This window comes from Culex quinquefasciatus, chromosome 3, assembly GCF_015732765.1.
Source record: "Culex quinquefasciatus strain JHB chromosome 3, VPISU_Cqui_1.0_pri_paternal, whole genome shotgun sequence".
Classification (NCBI taxonomy): domain Eukaryota; kingdom Metazoa; phylum Arthropoda; class Insecta; order Diptera; family Culicidae; genus Culex; species Culex quinquefasciatus.
In genome coordinates, this window is record NC_051863.1 from 47,499,563 (window position 1) to 47,518,165 (window position 18,603).

Consider the following 18,603-nt stretch of genomic DNA (forward strand, 5'->3'; position numbering starts at 1 on the left):
AAGCATGAAACATGGTACACCGTGCAAAGAAACGTCAAACGCCACATTTGGTTTCTGTACCTTTTCAGCTGCGTACCGCTTATAAAAAATTTGCTATTGACCCTTTCCTTGACCGTTTCTTGGGCGTTTTTTTATACAACTTTTTTGTGATAAGGTTCTCTAAACATATGACACGCAAAAGCTTATAGGACCTTTAACAAAAAACTCTAGATATGGAGTTTTGCGTTCCTTTCGATCTCCGTATCAGCCTTTATATTACGCTTACGATTCGAATAGAATTCGTATTCAGTTTTCGAATCGCACCAGGCCAAAATTTGAGAAATCTGGCAAAGTATCGATAAAATATCTGGAAAAATCTGGCAGACGAAATTCTAACAATTCTGAATGATGAAAGAGAGAGAAGATATGGATTAATTCAAATGTTGGTAGAATTCAGGTGGTTGAAGTGATTTTATGCCCTAAAAATGTTGAATTTATATTTTCTTTAAGAAAAACACATAAAATTTTTAAATATTTCTTTATTTTAATCAAAACAAGTTGTTTGAAATGGGCATTTAGTGAAAAATCTGGCAAAGTCTGTCAATATCTGGCACAGAGAAGGAATCTTTATTCTGGCTTACACTTGAAAAATCTGGCATTCCCAGATTTATCTGGCAACCTGGCAACCCTGCTGACTGGGGCACAACCATTTTTGCTTCAAGGGCCCCCCAAACGAGGGACAGCCCTCTACTTTGTTTTTGTTTTGATTCTCCCACTCTGTCAGTGACACTCGCGCGATGTGAAATCGTCACCCCCCGAAATCGTTACGAAATTCCGCACAATCTTGCTTCAGCGCAGCCTGAAATGCATTTCTACCGCAAAATACTGCCCAAACGCCTGCCGCTGCAGCTGTGGACGCGGCGCCAGCTGTGCAGCAAGCTTCCGGAGGAAGCGAAAGAACCGCCACCCGCGAACGTCGTCCGCGTTCGATTCGCTCCCAGTCCGACGGGTTGGTGGAAGGTTTGAGGTGCTTGTTTTTGAAGTTTTAATTTGATTTTCTTCCAGGTTTCATGCACTTGGGAGGTTTGAGGACGGCGTTGTTTAACTATCTGTTTGCGAGGTCGCGCGGTGGGAAGTTTATTCTGCGTATTGAGGACACGGATCAGGAGCGGTTGGTGGAGGGGGCGCAGGAGCGGATTTACGAGGATTTGCGGTGGGCGGGGATCGAGCCGGATGAGAGTCCGTGGAATGGGGGGGAGTACGGGCCTTATGTGCAGAGTGCGCGGTACGAGGTTTATAAGCGGGAGGTGCGGAAGTTGATGGACGGGAGGGCGTATCATTGCTTTTGTTCCGAGCGGAGGTTGGATCTGTTGAGGAAGGAGGCGGTGCGGTTGCGGCAGGTTCCGAAGTATGACAACAAGTGTAGGCATTTGACGCCGGGGCAGATCGCGGAGCGGTTGGCGAAGAACGATAAGTTTTGTATAAGGTTTAAGGTTGCTCCGAAGGCGGACGATTTTCACGACTTGATTTATGGGAAGATTGTGTACTTTTTGGCGCAGAACGAGGGCGATCCGGTGATAATTAAGTCGGACGGGTTTCCGACGTATCACTTTGCGAATGTGGTTGATGATCATTACATGCGGATTACGCACGTGTTGCGCGGCGTTGAGTGGCAGATTTCGACGCCGAAGCACATTCAGATGTTTGAGGCGTTTGGGTGGCGGCCGCCGCAGTACGCGCACTTGCCGCTGGTGATGAACCCGAACGGGTCGAAGTTGAGCAAACGGCAAGGGGATGTACAGTTGGATTATTACCGGCGAATGGGAATCTTCCCGCAGGCGTTGCTGAACTTTATCACTCAGAGCGGGGGTGGATTCGATCGGGATTTGGTGGAGGTCACGGGCGTCCAGATGGCGGACTTGATCGGGCACTTTGACATCAAGAAGATCAACGCCCACTCCAGCCGGTTGAATCCGGATCTGCTGAAGCAGTGCAATCGGGAAGAGATCGCCCATCAGCTGAAACATTGCCCGGAGAAGGCGGCCGCGTTGGTCCAGGAAGTGATCCGGATGGTGCGCGCCGAGTACAAGGACAACCTGAAGCAGCTCGATCTGGACGAGAAGCACGTGCGGGCCGTACTGGGCTGGTCGGTGACGCGAATCGACGCCATCCAGGACCTGGTCAAGGGGAAACTCTCCTTCTTGTGGGTCCTGCCGAAGGGCGCTCGCGATCGCAACGTCGACGGAGACACGCTGGCCGTACTCGCGAAGAACCTCGCCGCCGAGTGGGTTCCCACCTTCACCAAAGCCGACCTCAGTCGATTCCTTAAGGCGTTCGCCGAACGCAACCAGCTTGCATTTGACGTGCTCATGAAGTCGCTACGAAGCTGCCTCAGCGGCCTGGACGAAGGTCCCGGCGTTGCGGAAATGATGGAGATTCTGGGCCGTGATAAAACGCTTGAACGGATGCTGATCGCGGCGAAAAAGAGATGAAAACTTCCGGAGGGGAACGCAAGACTTTATTATGTACGAATTGGTTGGTTAAGATCAATGCTTGTTGTGAGTAATTGTAAATACGTTTAGTTAGCGGATTAAATTTAAGCTACACCGTTGTTGGCTGTAAATTACCTTTTTCTTCAATCTCACACTTCCCTCAACCTTTTGCTCTTTCCCTAACGATGAAGTAAAACACCTATTTTCAGTTGCATCAGCAAATCGCTCTAATCCTACAAAAAACACACTTTGGAAACGACGAGATTAGTGTTTAGTTGAACTCGCGATCGACGAGCACCATCGGCGCGACCAGTGTCCACGCGTACAGTCCGACGCAGAACCAGCTCGAGACGATCTTGACCCACATCGAGGCGGCGTTCGCGTTCAGCGTGTCCAGCGATGAGTTCGGCCTGAAAAAAATAATAATTTCAATCTTCAACCTCAAAAAAGCTTCAAAAGTAATACTCACTGATACCAGTTGGTGAGCGTCATCATGACGTAGAGCGTGGCCGTGACGAAGACCACGTGGAACAGCGACCAGGAGTAGGCGACGGCGTCCTCCTCGTTGTCGCGCACTGCGTTGCCGTCGGCGTGGCCGGATGCGGACCCGTCGTCGCTGAGCGTGGCTGCGAGAACTGAACGGGTTAGACGTTTCGCGGAAAAAGGTTGTGCAAACATTTGCCACACCGATACAGAGTTTGTTGGAAGAAAGTGCGTGGAGTTACGTAGAGCAGGGTTAGTAGTGCGCGGTTGAATAGCCGGGAAAGAATAACCAAAGAAAGCAGTGTTTTTGTTAGTGACTAGAAGTTACGTTTTACTAGGTAGTATGATGAGTGAATTGCTAGTCTTGAATTGACACAAATGTAAAAAGCCCAGTAGGCGGCGAAATCGAGTGCCATCGGGTACGAAGAATGTCAGGCGATTTGGGACGAGAAGCGCGAGACAAGTTGCTTCTGCATAACACCCGTGGGAACAAGGAGTCGTACAAACAGTTGCGAAGACAGCAAACCCACCTCTTCCGGAATAAGAGGCGCCACCTGGAAGAGTTGGAGTGCCAGGACATGAAACAGCTGTATCGCTCCAACGAAACGCGCAAGTTTTACAAGAAACTTAGTTGACGGACGAGCGTGAGGTTGATCGAAAGGTAGAAGCAGCATTTCGATGAGCACCTGAACGGCCCAGAGGCGGAATACGGCGAGGACGAGGCAGCACCCACGATGAGGGAAGTTAAGGATGCAGCGGGTAAGGATGGTATCGGTGCGGTACTCATCAAGATGGGCCCGAACAAGCTGGCGGCCTGTCTACACCGGCTGATAGTCAAGCGTGGTAATTATTGCATTCGATCCTAATTTCTCGACTCACGATCTAGATTTCTCGATAGTAAGATTACGACTTACCATCGACAAATTACGATCGAAATTAATTATATTTTTTTTTATATTTTTTATTTAAAAGGAATATTGAAAAAAAAAATGCTAAGAAAATCTAAATTAATTTCTTTTTAATTTCAAACAATTTAGAAAACTTATTTTTTTTAAATCCAAATTTTCAAGATTTCAAAAAAAAAAGTTTAGAAATATTTAAAGATAAAAAAGAGGGATTTTAAAACTTCAAAAATTAAAAAAAAAAACAAAAATAATTTCATATAGTTAAAAAAACAAATTTATTTTTTTAGGATTTGAATAAAAAAAATTTTTCTAAGCAATTCGCAATTCGCAATTTTCAGTGTAAGAACGGGCCTTGACCGATCTTATGCACTAGGTTCCCGACGAACACGCACTGCCCTTACACCTACATCTCACCCTTGCTCTGAGTCAGTACGAGCAGCACGCTAGAACACGCTTTGAGTGTTCGTGCCAGGCATGCACACCTTCTTTTCCGGTTACGCATTTTAACTCGGCCGGGGGTGGTACATTACGTAGGGTTTGATGTAAGTATAAGCGCCTATCCATTTATAGTGTGCCTATCAATTTTCATTAAAGCAAGTACTGTTTTATTTTAGTTTGAATTCAAAAACTAATTGTTATTTACTGTGTATTGTTTTCTCCTGAAATCTTCCCTATTGTTGAGTCGTGTTTATCTGTTGCTATTTCTTCTGTCGCGGTGTTTTGTTACAATGTTTTGAACCTAAGCATGTTATTAAAAAGTTTACCAAAAGTACAATAACGTTGTGTGTGACTTTGATCATTCAATATATTGAGTAAGGACTCAAACCTTACTTGTTTGAAGAAAAGGGCGTAGATTAAAACAATAGACAATAAAGGAAAGCAAACTTCATAAAGTTCGATACTGAAAGAATAAGTGTATGTTGAAGGAAAGAAGAGTAAAAGCTGTATGAAGTAGATTAAAAATATAGGCAATAATTTATGAAAAAAGCTATCTGATAAAGGATAAATCTTCTATATATATAAAAAATTTCGACGGTTTTGTTCGAACGCGAATCAGTTCAATACGGAGCGTCGGATCGAGGTGCTCTTTGTTGCGTTGGGTTCGTATAAGTTCAAGGAAGGTTCTTACGCCAAAAAGTTACAACTTTGGCCACTCTGGAACCGATTCCGGAAATTCTGCAGATTATATGGGAAAATCTGCGTAAAATCAAATTTTGATCACAGGAGGCTGAATTAGCAAACAAGCAAGAAATGTCAAAAACGAAAAAAGGGCAGGACGAAGTTTGCCGGGAAGAGCTTGTAATATCATATAAGCTTAGATAGCATTAATGACAACTTCAGGAGCCGATTGGGGATGTTAGGGAAAACACATAGCAGTTAAAACTGGCAAATAAAGTAGAGGAGACTTGACAGATAAGTGAAACAGGACTAAAGTAGTTGAAGATAAGAAGAAGAGATACTCCGAGTTGCGATGTTCTAGGTACATCCACAACAGTTCGTTCAACATGCTGTGGATCAAAACAATACCTTCTACAATCACAAATTACTTCCCTTTCCCACATTGCCGCTTTATGATGTAGTTCATGCTCTGCAAAGAAAGGGATGTTAGTAAAATATAAACACTATACAATATCGATACAGTTACTTTCGTGAACCTGAGTGACATCAGGGTTTCTTATGTTGTTGCTGTTGTCTCCAGTGTGATAATATCACTCCAAAGTGGTTGTCGTGGTGCAATCGTTCTCCAACCGCAGGCCCAGACACGACATGAAAATGGAAACAAACAAAAACAAAACAAAAAGATGCATTAGTATAAGAAAATAAGAGAAACGAAAGATCATGCAATCAAAATAAAATGGTGGATAGTAAACAGAAGCAGAATTAGAAAATCAGTTATACATAATAAAGAAATAGAAGATAGATAGTAGCTGAAAGTGGAAAGAAGAGAAACCCCGTATTGCGATGTATCAGGTACATCCACAACAGTTAACTCAACATGCTGTGAATCAAAACAATACCGTCTACAATCTTCCCTTCCCACATTGCGCATCCCTTTCTTTTGGCCGTCTCTACTCTGACCCTCGCTGGTCAAAGGTTTACGAGTTCGTTTCCACAGGCCACCAGCAAGGTCACGTGTTGTCATCATGATGACGAAACCAAGCCAACGTGGAGGTAAGAAAATGGGTAACTTGCAAGGAACCAGAGCAGCTGTTTTGACCAAGGTCTAGGTCAGCTAACAGCACTACGGGTGTAGTTCCGCTCCTTCCAGGATGTTCCTCACCGGGTGTCAACCGAAAAGGTATCATTTCACCCTTGGCCTGCAATAAAAAAAAAAAAAAATTTCTAAGCATTAAGAAATTGAAAAAAAAATTTCAAAGAAATTCGAAATAAAAAGTTGGTACAGTCCAGACTCGATTATCCGAAGTTTCGATTATCCGAAGTGAAATTTTGCCAAGGCCTTTGAATAATCGAGTCTGGACTGTAACTCAAGCCAAGAACAAATTAACAAAAATATTTAATTTTAAAAACACAGAACTTTTTTTTTTAATCAACTTTAAAAATAATAAGTAAATCGGTTAAAATTGATATAGGATCAATCATTCCACTCTCCACCCCTCTTATGGTTTTGATACAGCTACCTATCTTTATTTTTAGTTTTAGTTTTTTTTTTAGTTTTTTTTATTTTTGAAATTTTTAAAACTTTGTAATATTTGAAATAAAAAAATGTTTTTTTTATTTAAAAGAAAATAATAAACGTTTTTTTAAGTTTTTGATTTCTCTTGAAATTAAAAAAATTGTTTATTTTTATTAATCTAATCTAATCTAATGTAACAATGTTGTTGTTTTTTTATTACAAAAAATCATTAATTTTTTGAAATAAAAAAAAAATAAAAGAAATGGAATTTCTGAAAATCATAAAATAAATTACGATCGAATGATGAAATTAAAAAAATTGTTTATTTTTATTAATCTAATCTAATCTAATGTAACAATGTTGTTGTTTTTTTATTACAAAAAATCATTAATTTTTTGAAATAAAAAAAAAATAAAAGAAATGGAATTTCTGAAAATCATAAAATAAATTACGATCGAATGATCTCAATCTACTATCGACAAATTACGATCGAGAAATTTCGAACGTGAGTCGAGAAATTACGATCGCAATATTACGAATGCAATATTGCGCAATTCTCACTAACTTGGACTTCGCACTAAATTATTGCTATCGATCGCACTATTGCGACTTGTCAAACTGGCATGGGAAATTTTAATTTTCTCAAAAAATGATCAAAGTGAGCCAGTGTTGCTCACCTGTCAATAGCAATTTTAAAGTGCGAATGTCCAGTTTGGTGGAAACTGCGACTGGAAATGTAAATAAACAACTGATGGTTGCCTAGTTTTTGGAAATTTTGTTGTCAAAAGTACGAGAGAAAATTGCGGGCTAAATCCAAGTTACAGTGCAAGGATCAATAATCACCACGAATATCTGGAGCACAGAACAGCTACCGGAGGAGTGGAAAGAGGGAGTAATATACCCAATCTACAATAAGGGGGACAAGTTGGAATGTGAGAACTATCGAGCCATAAATATTCTCAACGCGCGGAAGATCATGTACGAGAACGGCTTTCCCGGGAAGCTGATGGTGAAATTAACGAAACGCACAGGGTGCAGCGTGAAGATCGAACCTTCGGGGAGGTGGCCAGGAGGTACACCGAATTGAAGCGGGAAGCGGATAAGGTTGGATTGAAGGTGAATATTGCGAAGACGAAGTATCTGCTGGCAGGAGGAACCGATTCCCTTAGGGCTCGCATAGGACCGAGCGTGACGATCGAAGGGAACGAGTTCGAGGTCGTGGAGGAGTTTGTGTACCGCGGATCGTTGGTTACGTCGGACAACAACTGCAGCAGAGAAATTCGGAGGTCTGGTCACCTTTCCCGGCGTACAAAGTATACAATGTACGAAACGCTGATATGACCGGTCGTTCTCTACGAGCACGAGACGTGGACGATGTTCGAGTAGGACCTGCCAACCGCGCGCTTACCGAACCAGACAATCAATCCGCTGAAGTTGGCCCTTGAGCCGGTTTGAGGAAGATCTGGAAAGTGTGGGAGTTCCGCGTCGATATTGGAGAGAAGCATCCCAGAATCGAGTCAGATGTCAACGCATATAAACCAAAACTAAAAATTAACAATGTGTTAGTGCAAACAATAGTATGAAAATGGTGTGGTGCGATAGAAAAAGAACAAACCAACAAGCCTTCAACCATAGAATAGAGATAGGTAGAATTGCCACTTGCCGATTCCCCCTTGTAAACGTCAAGCGACACTGCCGACAGCGCCACCACTGCTCGAAACGGGGAACTTCAGTCGAAATGCGCACTGTGCACTTTGATGGAACTGCCCTGTGCATTCTGGAGGGTGCGTTTTGTTTGACAGTGACAGATGGAAAAAGGCTTGTTGACGTTCAGTTGGCAATCAAAAATGTGAAATGGTGCTTGGAATACAGATTGTCAAGTCAAACAGATTGGCCGATCGATTTTGACAGATCCAAACGCGCTGGACACCTAAGGCGCTGAGCAACGCGTTATGTTTCTTACGGTGGGAAAAGATGAGAAGTATTGTAATTTCAATATTGTTTTTATTTATTGTTTTAATAAATTAAATTATTAGTACACACAATTTAACTAAAACGTTAAACGTTAAACACAACATTTAAAAAAAATCAAATTTAAATAAAATTGTTTTGTTTCTTATTTAAGAGTTATGCCTTTTTGGATCACGGGTCGAGGTTTTTTTTTACGAATTTTGGACAATTTAAATTGTTTTGATAGAAGAATATTATCAATCGGCAATAATGAAGTTGTCAATACATTTTATAAAAAAAAACTCAGTTCTCTTTTTAGTTGAATGTGTAATTATTCAATGTAATTGATCGACATTTTTCTGGTTTGATTTAACACACGTTCACAACATCGCCCGATACCGTCGGACAGAAATTCTCCAGCCGGACGAGATTATTATTCCGAGGAGATATCGAGTTCTTGCAGGGTACTTGAGGACACCTCGGCCGGATAGATTCCCTCCAACAAATCTAACGTCGAGGTGCAGTCGAAGAGGACGATTCCATGCAGTCACCAGCAGTATTCTGTGAATTGTTAAAACATTATCCGACGCGGCTGGATGGTTGAATTCTAGCAGATGTAAACAACAAATTGATTAACTTACGCTACAAATCCTCTGAGATTTCAACTCAAGTTCTCTGCCATAATCGCACAGTTTCAACCAGTATTCTTGATTTTTCTTCGAAAACCGAAAGAATCCCACCCTCGCAACAACGTTTTGCGAATCACTGTTGCAAAACTTGCTGAAACGCTTCATGCCGTTTTTCACCTAAGGACTTTTTGTTTACTTTTTTTCAATAATGTCAAAGTCACGCAAAATTTGAACATTTTGCAGTGTTGCCGAAAATTAGTTATTTTTTGGTAAGGCAAGGCATAGGTTGCCAAGCCGATTTAAATTGCATCGGCCAATCTGTTTGACTTGACAATCTGTAGCTTGGAAGCCGGATGAGAAGACGAGACTATAGTGAAGGCGGTAGAACGTTAGGATTAGGCGCAAATTGCGGTTTAAGTTGGAGTGCGGAGTCTTTGCTGGAACACCACGACCACTTTTCTTCACTCCGAACGGCAAAATAGTCATTTCCTCTTCCGATTCTTCACTTGGTTTGACAGCGACAGCGAAATGTCAACATGACAAAACAGATGTTTTGGAGAAGTGAAAACGGGTGTCAACTTATTTGGCATAATCTTGAAATTTAGAAAAAAAAATGCTGATGCGAAATAAAAATCATTTAATCTTATTTAAAACAAAATATCCTAGTTAAGGGATGCACTTATCTTGAATTTTCATAATTGTTTTGATTTGTTTTCCATGTTTTTTTAAAATCATTTTACATTTTAAATAAATAATATATATGTGCCAACCAGTTCTCCACATTCTTGACAGTATTATGCGCAGGGTGTTGTAGTTCCCCGTTTCGCCGCTGGCATCAGTTAGGCAGCACAGTTTTGTCCCCCGTTCGGTAAATGAGTGGCAATTCTATCTTTCTCTATTCTATGCTTCAACCTACCTTGCTTCTCGGGATCGGCCAGCCGGGACACGTTATTGGCGGAACGCAGCGTCGAGTACAGAATGCACAGCATCCAGATGACCAGCCCGATGATGCTGGTTTTGTCAAAGTGTACCTTGTTCTGCTTATCGCCGATGATGGCGAGGAAACCGGGATTGCACTCCGCGTCCGGATTGTTCGCAACGGCCGACCAGGTCAGATAGACCGTGTACAGCGTGACCATCGAGCTCTGCAGCAGACCAGACTTGGGGGCGAATTCCTGGACCTTGGGCCAGATCGAGAGGACGCTCACGCCCAGACAGATGAGCATGTTGAACGTGATGAAGAACTTGTTCAGCGAGCAGTCGTCGGCCTGGGTAAAGTACACGTACAGCAGGGCGATTCCGGTGAGGGACAGCAGGTACTGGAGACCGGTGGCGCAGCAAAGGGCCGCGAACCAGCCGCGGGATTCCTCCTCTTCGTAGTTGCTGACCCAGGCTTCGGCCCACTGATGGGCAAAGTCAACGATGTAAACTAGCTGCACCAGAATGAACGCAAATCCTCCGATCAATCCGACCCACATCCAGGCCGGTCCGAAGCCCGTCTCCGGAATGAAGAACGCCCCGATCGCAATTCCCGTCACGATCATAAACTTGATGCCCCAGAATCCGTTCTGCAGCGCCGACCTCGAATCCTTGGACGATCGCACGCCCACCATCAACACGGCCCACAGCGCAAAGAAGCAGCACAGCGCGAAGCAGATCCGGTAGACAGCCAAATACCCCACAGCCGAGCTGCAGTCGATCGTGTCCGAGTTCGGTATCAGGTGGCCCGCCGTCGAGGTTGAGTTCGCACAAAATGGGACCTTCTGCAGGAAGTCCTGCAGGCCTGGGGCGAGCATGATGGCGCCCACGATGGCCCCCAGCAGCAGCATCAGCGCGTACATGAAGCGCGTCGCCGTCGAGTTGGACTTGAGCGAGGACGGACATAGCGAGCAGCACAGCGAACAGGCGGTTCCGGTGCAGCAGCAGGCCAACTGTTTGCGGGAGGAAGAGAAAAGAGGTTGTTAGTTGAGGCTTAAGATCGTCAGAGTTGTTTGGACGCATTTGTCACAAAGGAGGAGATTCTTTATCAGCACTTGTTTGATAACCTTCGACTGACCAAATATTAACGCTCTTCTCAGCTAATCTTGTTCTGTTCTTTTTTCTTTATTTTGAGCATTTTTCATGATTGATTCATTTTATAATAATTTTAAAAAATACAAGAGTAAAATTACATCAAACGCCAATAGAAGAACCAAACTTGGAGGGTTTACGCTAATTAACTTATTTGTTACGAGATTCTTCCATTTCCTTGTCGTGGAATTGTACTTCCCTGATGACTAACTTTTAACACTTTGTACGATTCTAGATAGTGTTTTGTTAGTTTGCAAAAAAAATACACAACTTAGCATTCTTAAGAAATGAAGTTTAATAAAATAATTGATAAGTAAATATAGTGCGTTAGAAAATTTCTGTTAAGTATACATAAAAATAAATAAGCAGTAAACAAATATATTACAAATATAAATATTATATTTTTACGATTGAAAAAAAAAACATTAAAAACATTGCTTCAAAAAAACAAACATTCCAGCAACCTTCAACTTTCGTATGTTTGTCTTACCAGCTGAAAAATCAATAAAGCCAAACAAGAAAAAAAAAATCCCCCCTCCTTGAAAAAGATAGCCAAAATTACTCACATTGGCCGCCGAAACCAGCCCCAAAACGGCTCCCATCCTGCGGAAAGCTCACTGGGGACAACTTTTACTCGCGAAAACACCCGAATTTGTCGAAAATTCCAATCGAAAAGCTAGATTTTCACCCGATTTGCGTTTCAATTATTTATTTTTTCCTCTTTTTTAATTTCACAACAAAGCAAAGCAGCGAACTGCGACCCGAACTGCACTGGCGAGACGACAACGAATGAATGAGGCTAACAAGTGCGAAGGTGTGAGTGAGTGAGAAGCATAAATGTGACGGGAGCATAAAGCCCAGCATGACGTTTGTTTATGGTGCGTTCTCGATTAAATTTTCAAAAGGCCCTATCTGCATAGGAAACCCATGAGGGATAGGTTGTTTTGAAAATTTAATCTAGCGTTGATGTTTAGTGAACGAGGAAGCGGTCGCTAGTGATAAGGAATTGTACAATTTTACCGGTTGGTTTTTAAAACCGGTTTGAATTTTGTTAGATTAAAAAAAAATCTCTATTTTTAAATGTTTTCAAACAATTTCGAATCATCCTTAAATAAAACAATCTTCAAACGATTTCAAATCTTTAAAAAAATATCAATAAAACCAAAAATAAATAAATAAATAAAATAAATAGCAAAGATTCATAACTGAAAAGAAGTAAAGATCAGAACCTTGATCAGAACTGTAAAATACAAGTCAAATTCACTGAAACCCCGATGGTTTAACACCAACACGAGCGGGGTCAATTTTATTTTGACACCCTCTTTACATGGAGCTCACACACACTACCCAACGTTTGGTTTGATAGTCACTGAAAGAAACCAACATAGCAATATCACATGTTTCACACATGAATCTGCCCTATACGACTTAGCATGTGAATGTCACGTGTAAATCACTTGAAAGAATCCATCGAGCGACCCTGCAAATCCAAATGCAAAACACGTTAATCTTAAGTGAAAGCTCACATGACATTGGAATGGAGGGCACATGCATTCCAAATGATTTTGTAGTGTAAATTGAATGGTTTTCCAGCGATATTCATGTGTACTGAATATTGCATACAGTTTTCTGATTATCTCAACAGTTTTTTTTATTAATATTAAAAATCTATTTTATTGAAAAAAAACTTTTTATTATATGTAACCCATGAAATAAATACAAATTGTCGCACAAAAACAACCGGGCAACGATCTTTTTTTATATTTTTCACTTCTTACTTTCCCGACCAGGCAACGGCACATTTTACTGCTAGTAGATGTCTGGGCGACGGAACGAGGATAGCTTCCGGTAACGGGAACCGGTTCTTGAAGTCGTCAAACTGCTTGACAACGGTTCTTGGAGGCTTCCATAGATTCAACCTTGATCTGGATCTGGAGTTGCCACGGACGGGTATGGGAAGCAGTGTCGCCCAGCACCGCATCACGGAACTGCCGCCGGTTGCACATTTTGTTCGTTCCGGAACGCAAGTCATACTGCAGCCAGATGCCGAAGTTGCCGGATTAATCGGACAATACAGTGTCGGTCCGGGAAAAACGAGTTCAGGAGCCAACCCTTCACCGGAGTTTGAAATCCTGCAAATTCGTTGACATTGTTAGTATTTTTTTACATTTGTCAATATTCACTCTTTTTCTATCAAATACTTACCAAAAAGTTCTAGCACAATTTATTTTACTCTCAAAAATATGAGTTCTACTATAAAATAATTTATTCGATAAAGAAAAAGCAAATTGGACTGTCTTCGTCCGTCGCCATCTTACGAATAAGTATTTTTTCATCAACCACCTTTGAAACCAACACATTTCAATCTCACGTGATTTTCACTTCGAAATCAAGGAAGAAGTCAAATGGGGAAAATCTGAGTGAAATTCTATTGAATCCAAAGTGAACACCACGCGATAACAGAATGAAAAGTTCTCGCTTGTAATCAGCTGATTTCTAATGATTATCATTTAAATGTCACACGAAAAACACTTCTATGTCAAAAGAAAAGCATGGCAAATCATCGTGATGATTTTTTGAGCAGCTCTCGTGAAAAAGCATTTGAACTTTCTATGTCAGATTTTTTCAGTGTAGGGAAATGAAATGTTCTGGGAGAAATTTCAAACACCCAAAGTCATTCAAATTTAAGGTTGAAAAACTTGTAGTATTTCTTTGGTGCTGGCACTTTTCTTGTACCGAACAAGCACAAACATAACAAAAACTACCAGATTATTATCAACAACAGTTTTACCAAGGGTCAAACCGTTGTAACGTTACGGCAGAATGTGTCCAAGAATCTTACAATGCTTAAAAATGCGTTAAAAATGTGCAAGTCAGATTCCAATGGCACTTTATTTTATTCATAACGATATCACGATCACATTTTCACTATATAAACGATTGAAAACGTTTTAAGAAGCTGTAATCCAATGCCAATTGGAAATGCATGACGTTCACCTATCTAAAACCTAAATAATTATATTCGAGCTTATCGGTCTGAACCGGTTCGCAATCTTCGTCAAGCATTCACCCCGCTTCTGGCAGCACTGCGCCAGTTCCAATTCCTCGCTCACGAAGATAAACAAACCAGCATAAACATCACTGCAACTGGAGCATAAAAATCACACCATCAAAGCGAACGGTACTTTTTGACGTACACGCACTGCGCTGCTGCAGGTGTCAAACCGTAAAACAGCTGTTTTGTTCTGAAACTATTTTGCTGGCTAGTTTTTCGTCCGCAATCAAAATCGATTTTTGGAGGAAGAAAACATAAAGTTTATCGAAATTGCATCGAGAAAAAAATTGGTAAGTTGCAAAAAGTGACAGCGTGTCCATCGATTGTAATTCGAAAGCATGAATATTTTTGGTCCAACTCAGCACTTCTAGCTGCAATTATTTTGTCGATAGAGAAAGGAACTTTTGCAACGAGAAATAACTAGTTTAGTTAGGTAAGGTCAAATTTGGTAGCGCACGCAATAGAGCGGATGAAACTGGTCTATATTGCAGGAAGGTCGACCATCCGCTGCGCCGGAGAATGGCCAGCTGTTGAGGGAGGAATTAGATTGCTGTTTTGTTACCCCCCTAGAACAGCTGCCAAACATGAGGAACGTTGTACCGGATTTGATCATCTGGTAGGTTAATTTGTTTCTTTTGTTTGATTCTCAACTAAAGAGTGGTTCCTTTTAGCTTCATCGTGATCGTCACGGTTACGGTGGTGCGGCTCGTGTCCAACATCCTGCACGAGAGTCTCGGATTAGGACCGGGCACGATTCCGGCGGCCATCGTCGTCGATGGGGTTGCAGTGTTTCGGGAGGAGCAGACCCTGACGCTTTCGCAGCTGATCGATCGCCGCTCGAAGGAATACTCCTGGTTGATTCGGCTATCGGTGAATACTTTCGGGTATTTGTGCGTGTTTGTTCCGGGAGTGTTGATCTACAAGTACACACGCAGGATCAAGTATCTGGAGCGGTCGGACAAGTCACCTTTTTCAAACGTGATCCGGTTCTGTTTTGGAGGAGCGAGCGATGGGGAACGAGCTGATGGACGGGGCCAGGACAAGGGTGGCAAGTCGGGTAATTCGATGCGGGATTTTATTCTGCTGCTGTGGTGCCTGTTTGGGCTGATGACGTCCTACTTGACGTGGGGCGTCCTGCAGGAGAAGATTATGACGCAAGAGTATGAGAATGCGGACAAAAAGAAGGCTCACTTTAAGGATTCGCAGTTTTTGGTGTTTACGAACCGTGTGCTGGGGTTCATGATCACGGCGGTTTACCTGACCGTGAGGAAGCAGCTCAAGCAACGTGCTCCGCTGTACAAATTCTCGTACGCCTCATTCTCAAACATCATGAGCGCGTGGTTCCAGTACGAAGCGCTCAAGTTCGTCAACTTCCCCACCCAGGTCCTAGCCAAGTCCTGCAAAATCATCCCCGTCATGATGATGGGCAAAATCATCTCCCGCAACAAGTACGAGTTCTACGAGTACCTTACCGCCATCATGATCTCCGTCGGAATGATCTTCTTCCTGACCGGCTCAACGGACGAGTCCAAAACAACCGCCATGACCACGCTCACCGGTGTCCTGCTCCTCATCTGCTACATGACCTTCGACAGCTTCACCTCCAACTGGCAGGGCGAACTGTTCAAAACGTACTCCATGTCCTCGATCCAGATGATGTGCGGCGTCAACCTGTTCAGCACTCTCTTCACCGCCGCCTCTCTCTCCATGCAGGGCGGCTTCTCCTCCTCGCTCGAATTCGCCGCCGAACACCCAAAATTCGTACTCGACTGCGTCGTTCTCTCAATCTCCTCCGCCATCGGCCAGCTCTTCATCTTCTACACGATCGCCACCTTCGGCGCGGTCGTCTTCACCATCATCATGACCCTCCGGCAGGCGATCGCCATTCTGCTCTCCTGTTTGATCTACAAGCACAGCATCTCCTTCCTCGGCATCGTCGGCGTGATGATCGTCTTTCTCGCAATCTTCCTCCGTGTCTACTGCAACCAGCGGCTAAAGGCCATCAAGCGAAGGCATGCCGGAACGACGGAAGGGTCCTCGGCCCTCGTTGGCAAGCCGCGACTTAACGTTTGAACGTACCAAAAAGAAAAGAAAAACTTAACCACGTTTCAGTTTTAAACTTAAAATCGCACAAGGAAGAGTTAACTTAACGCGAACTAAAAATCTTAAGAGCCTAACGAAAGGAAAACAGTGTTTCAGTTGTACAAATTCTATGTGAGTGTGTAAAATGTAGAGTTTTATTAGTTGGGCAGTCCCAGTTATGAACTGGAAAGCCCGTGCGTATTGCTGTATTTAATAAATTGAACTAGTTTTATTTTAAAGGAAACGATATCGTTTCATGCTTCATCAGCGAGGAAACCAAACAAGCGAATTAAAATCGAATAAAGCAAGTGAAAAATAAAGTGTTGGTTTTTCTCCATTTTGTATTAAATCATTTTTAAGGTGAAACTGGACGTCTGGCATCTGCCCAAAAAACTTCTAGATGCGACTTAAATTAATTTTTATATTGGATAGATTGTTTCAAAGGAGAAAAAAAAAACATATTTTACAATTTATGAGCAATTCCGTTTTGAAAATACATACTTTTACTGTCATGCTATAATAGTGATGAAATGATTTACGTAGGATTGGCAGCCACACCCCCGAGTCGTACATTTATCCACCGAGGTTCTGCAGAGTTCATTTAATATGATGAGTGCTGACGAAAACGAGTTTTGCTTTAAAAAATAGTCAATTGAGCTGATTTTTAGGATTCGGGCACAGTACCCCTATAGGGGATAATGTAGTGGTGTAGCTTTCAAGTTGATTGTGAAAACGCTTAACTTTCGACACAAGTACGGAAAATTTGAACTTTTTGAGTGGTCAAAAGATTTTTGGGACTATTTTGGGAGATTAAAAGTAAATGATTTTGTCACTCCGTAGGGACAGAAAAAGTAATAGAAAAACACAGTTGCAAAGCAATATTTTCATATAAAAATATAAAAATTTCATCAGAACTTTAAGCTGCAATAAAAAGTTGTGTAGAAGGCAACCATTTTTCTGGCACGTTTTCCGTTATTTTTTTTAATGAATAGCTGAGATAATTAAGCCTAAACCAGAGAGAAGGGAAGCAATATAAGCAGAGATATTCCAATTTCTCCAAAATCTCTGGAAATGAATATGATGATAATATCACAGACAATCTGTCTGTGATAATGTTGTTGAAACATGTGAATTGTATTGGAAGCTTGAAGAAGAAATTTTCTTCTTCTTTCCTCTTACCATGTCTCAAAAAAAATCGGGGTTTGGGGACATCAGCCCGTAACGGGCTTGCTATTAGATAAATAACTGCTTTTCAAAGAAATACTCTAAGTTCAGCATTGTTTAATGCTCAAATTTGTATTTTCATGACAAATTGTATAAAGAAAAGATTTTTATTCGGGCGTCTTGTTTATTACCGCTTGGATTTCGGGTTACTTTCAAAGAATGCTATAAATCTGATAAATTTAGTTATGAAACCTTTTATTGGAGGTTACATTGATATTTAAGCAATTTAGAGTCTCACGAGGCATATTCCTAAGCTATTTGATGGATATGAATTTTCTTCCAAATTTGCATAAAACATCCCAAAAAAACATCAACAAATTTCTAAAATTATTAAGAGATCTGTATTTTTTTAATATAAATCTGTATTTTATCTGTATCATGTTGATCTCGAAGCCATAGAAGATATTTTAAAATTTTAGCAGCAGATTTAAGCCTTTTAATCATATGAAAGCATAATTCAATTGCTAAATTGTTTAAATTTTAAAATATAATAATTTTAAAAAAAAATATGTATTTACAAATTTTTGTGATTTTTGGGATTGAAAAATCTGTAAAATATAGATTTATCTGTATATCTGGCATGGCTGGTCAAATTTCGATCAAACCTTTAAAAAAATGTGATAAAACTTTCAACCTTTAAATGACCAAATAATAAAATTTAAAAAAAATTAAATATTTGATAAATTTGTTTATTATATATTCCAAACTCAAAAGAACAGAGCACTCGAAATCAATGTTTTCTGGTCAAGCTAAAATTTGGTACCATCAAAACAAGCAAGAATCTCGATTTTCGTCCGAATTCGACCACTCTTTCCTTTTTGCACAACTCTTAATTTTTTGCACCACCATTTTTGAACGTACAAAGGTCGAGCCAATTCTCATTTCTTAGAACATTTTACATAGATTCAATTGTTATAGTCCATTTTACAATTAGGCTGTTGCAAATATTTTTCAAAGTTTTTTCAAAGTTTTTGTCACCCCTCCTTCAGAATGGGCTCCAAAAATCGGGGACGAAAACATTTTTTTTTCAAAAGCTTTTTAAATTTCAGTTGAAATTTAAGTGCAATCAGCTGAAATCAATTTCAAATGCATTTCTCTG

The 18,603-nt window shown here is 41.2% G+C and overlaps 3 protein-coding genes across 5 annotated transcripts; 2 read left to right on the plus strand and 1 right to left on the minus strand.

The window, feature by feature from the left end:
- Positions 1-754: 754 nt before the first annotated feature.
- Positions 755-2,605, plus strand: LOC119768831 (probable glutamate--tRNA ligase, mitochondrial). The gene is made up of 2 exons (XM_038260203.1): positions 755-988; positions 1,045-2,605. Exons 1-2 carry the CDS (start codon positions 844-846, stop codon positions 2,469-2,471), a joined length of 1,572 nt encoding a protein of 523 aa, XP_038116131.1. The 5' UTR covers positions 755-843; the 3' UTR covers positions 2,472-2,605.
- On the minus strand, positions 2,476-11,946 carry LOC6049389 (serine incorporator 1). Of its 2 annotated transcripts, none has more exons than XM_038260207.1 (4): positions 11,710-11,946; positions 9,990-11,004; positions 2,941-3,097; positions 2,476-2,881 (listed from the first exon to the last, which is right to left on the minus strand). In XM_038260207.1, the coding sequence occupies exons 1-4, from the start codon at positions 11,743-11,745 to the stop codon at positions 2,743-2,745; spliced, it is 1,347 nt and encodes a 448-aa protein (XP_038116135.1). In that variant the 5' UTR covers positions 11,746-11,946; the 3' UTR covers positions 2,476-2,742. The 2 variants fall into 2 exon arrangements, with proteins under 2 accessions (XP_038116135.1, XP_038116134.1); XM_038260206.1 differs by having other exon boundaries at positions 2,941-3,106.
- Positions 11,947-14,290: 2,344 nt separating this feature from the next.
- On the plus strand, positions 14,291-16,600 carry LOC6049390 (adenosine 3'-phospho 5'-phosphosulfate transporter 1). 2 transcript variants are annotated; one of them, XM_038260205.1, is made up of 4 exons: positions 14,291-14,488; positions 14,536-14,631; positions 14,690-14,814; positions 14,870-16,600. In XM_038260205.1, the coding sequence occupies exons 3-4, from the start codon at positions 14,783-14,785 to the stop codon at positions 16,269-16,271; spliced, it is 1,434 nt and encodes a 477-aa protein (XP_038116133.1). In that variant the 5' UTR covers positions 14,291-14,488; positions 14,536-14,631; positions 14,690-14,782; the 3' UTR covers positions 16,272-16,600. The 2 variants fall into 2 exon arrangements, with proteins under 2 accessions (XP_038116133.1, XP_038116132.1); XM_038260204.1 differs by having other exon boundaries at positions 14,561-14,631.
- Positions 16,601-18,603: the final 2,003 nt, after the last annotated feature.

What these genes read in the sequence shown, in the direction of transcription:
- LOC119768831 (XM_038260203.1), top strand. Translation starts at nt 844, where the DNA reads ATGCATTTCTACCGCAAAATACTGCCCAAACGCCTGCCGCTGCAGCTG. An exon ending in ATTCGCTCCCAGTCCGACGG is followed by an intron (nt 989 to 1,044) that starts GTTGGTGGAAGG and finishes ATTTTCTTCCAG; the next exon opens with GTTTCATGCACTTGGGAGGT.
- LOC6049389 (XM_038260206.1), bottom strand. Translation starts at nt 11,745, where the DNA reads ATGGGAGCCGTTTTGGGGCTGGTTTCGGCGGCCAAT. An exon ending in GGCTGGTTTCGGCGGCCAAT is followed by an intron (nt 11,005 to 11,709) that starts GTGAGTAATTTT and finishes TCCCGCAAACAG; the next exon opens with TTGGCCTGCTGCTGCACCGG. An exon ending in ACGCTCACCAACTGGTATCA is followed by an intron (nt 2,882 to 2,940) that starts GTGAGTATTACT and finishes TATTTTTTTCAG; the next exon opens with GCCGAACTCATCGCTGGACA.
- LOC6049390 (XM_038260205.1), top strand. Translation starts at nt 14,783, where the DNA reads ATGAGGAACGTTGTACCGGATTTGATCATCTG. An exon ending in GTACCGGATTTGATCATCTG is followed by an intron (nt 14,815 to 14,869) that starts GTAGGTTAATTT and finishes GGTTCCTTTTAG; the next exon opens with CTTCATCGTGATCGTCACGG.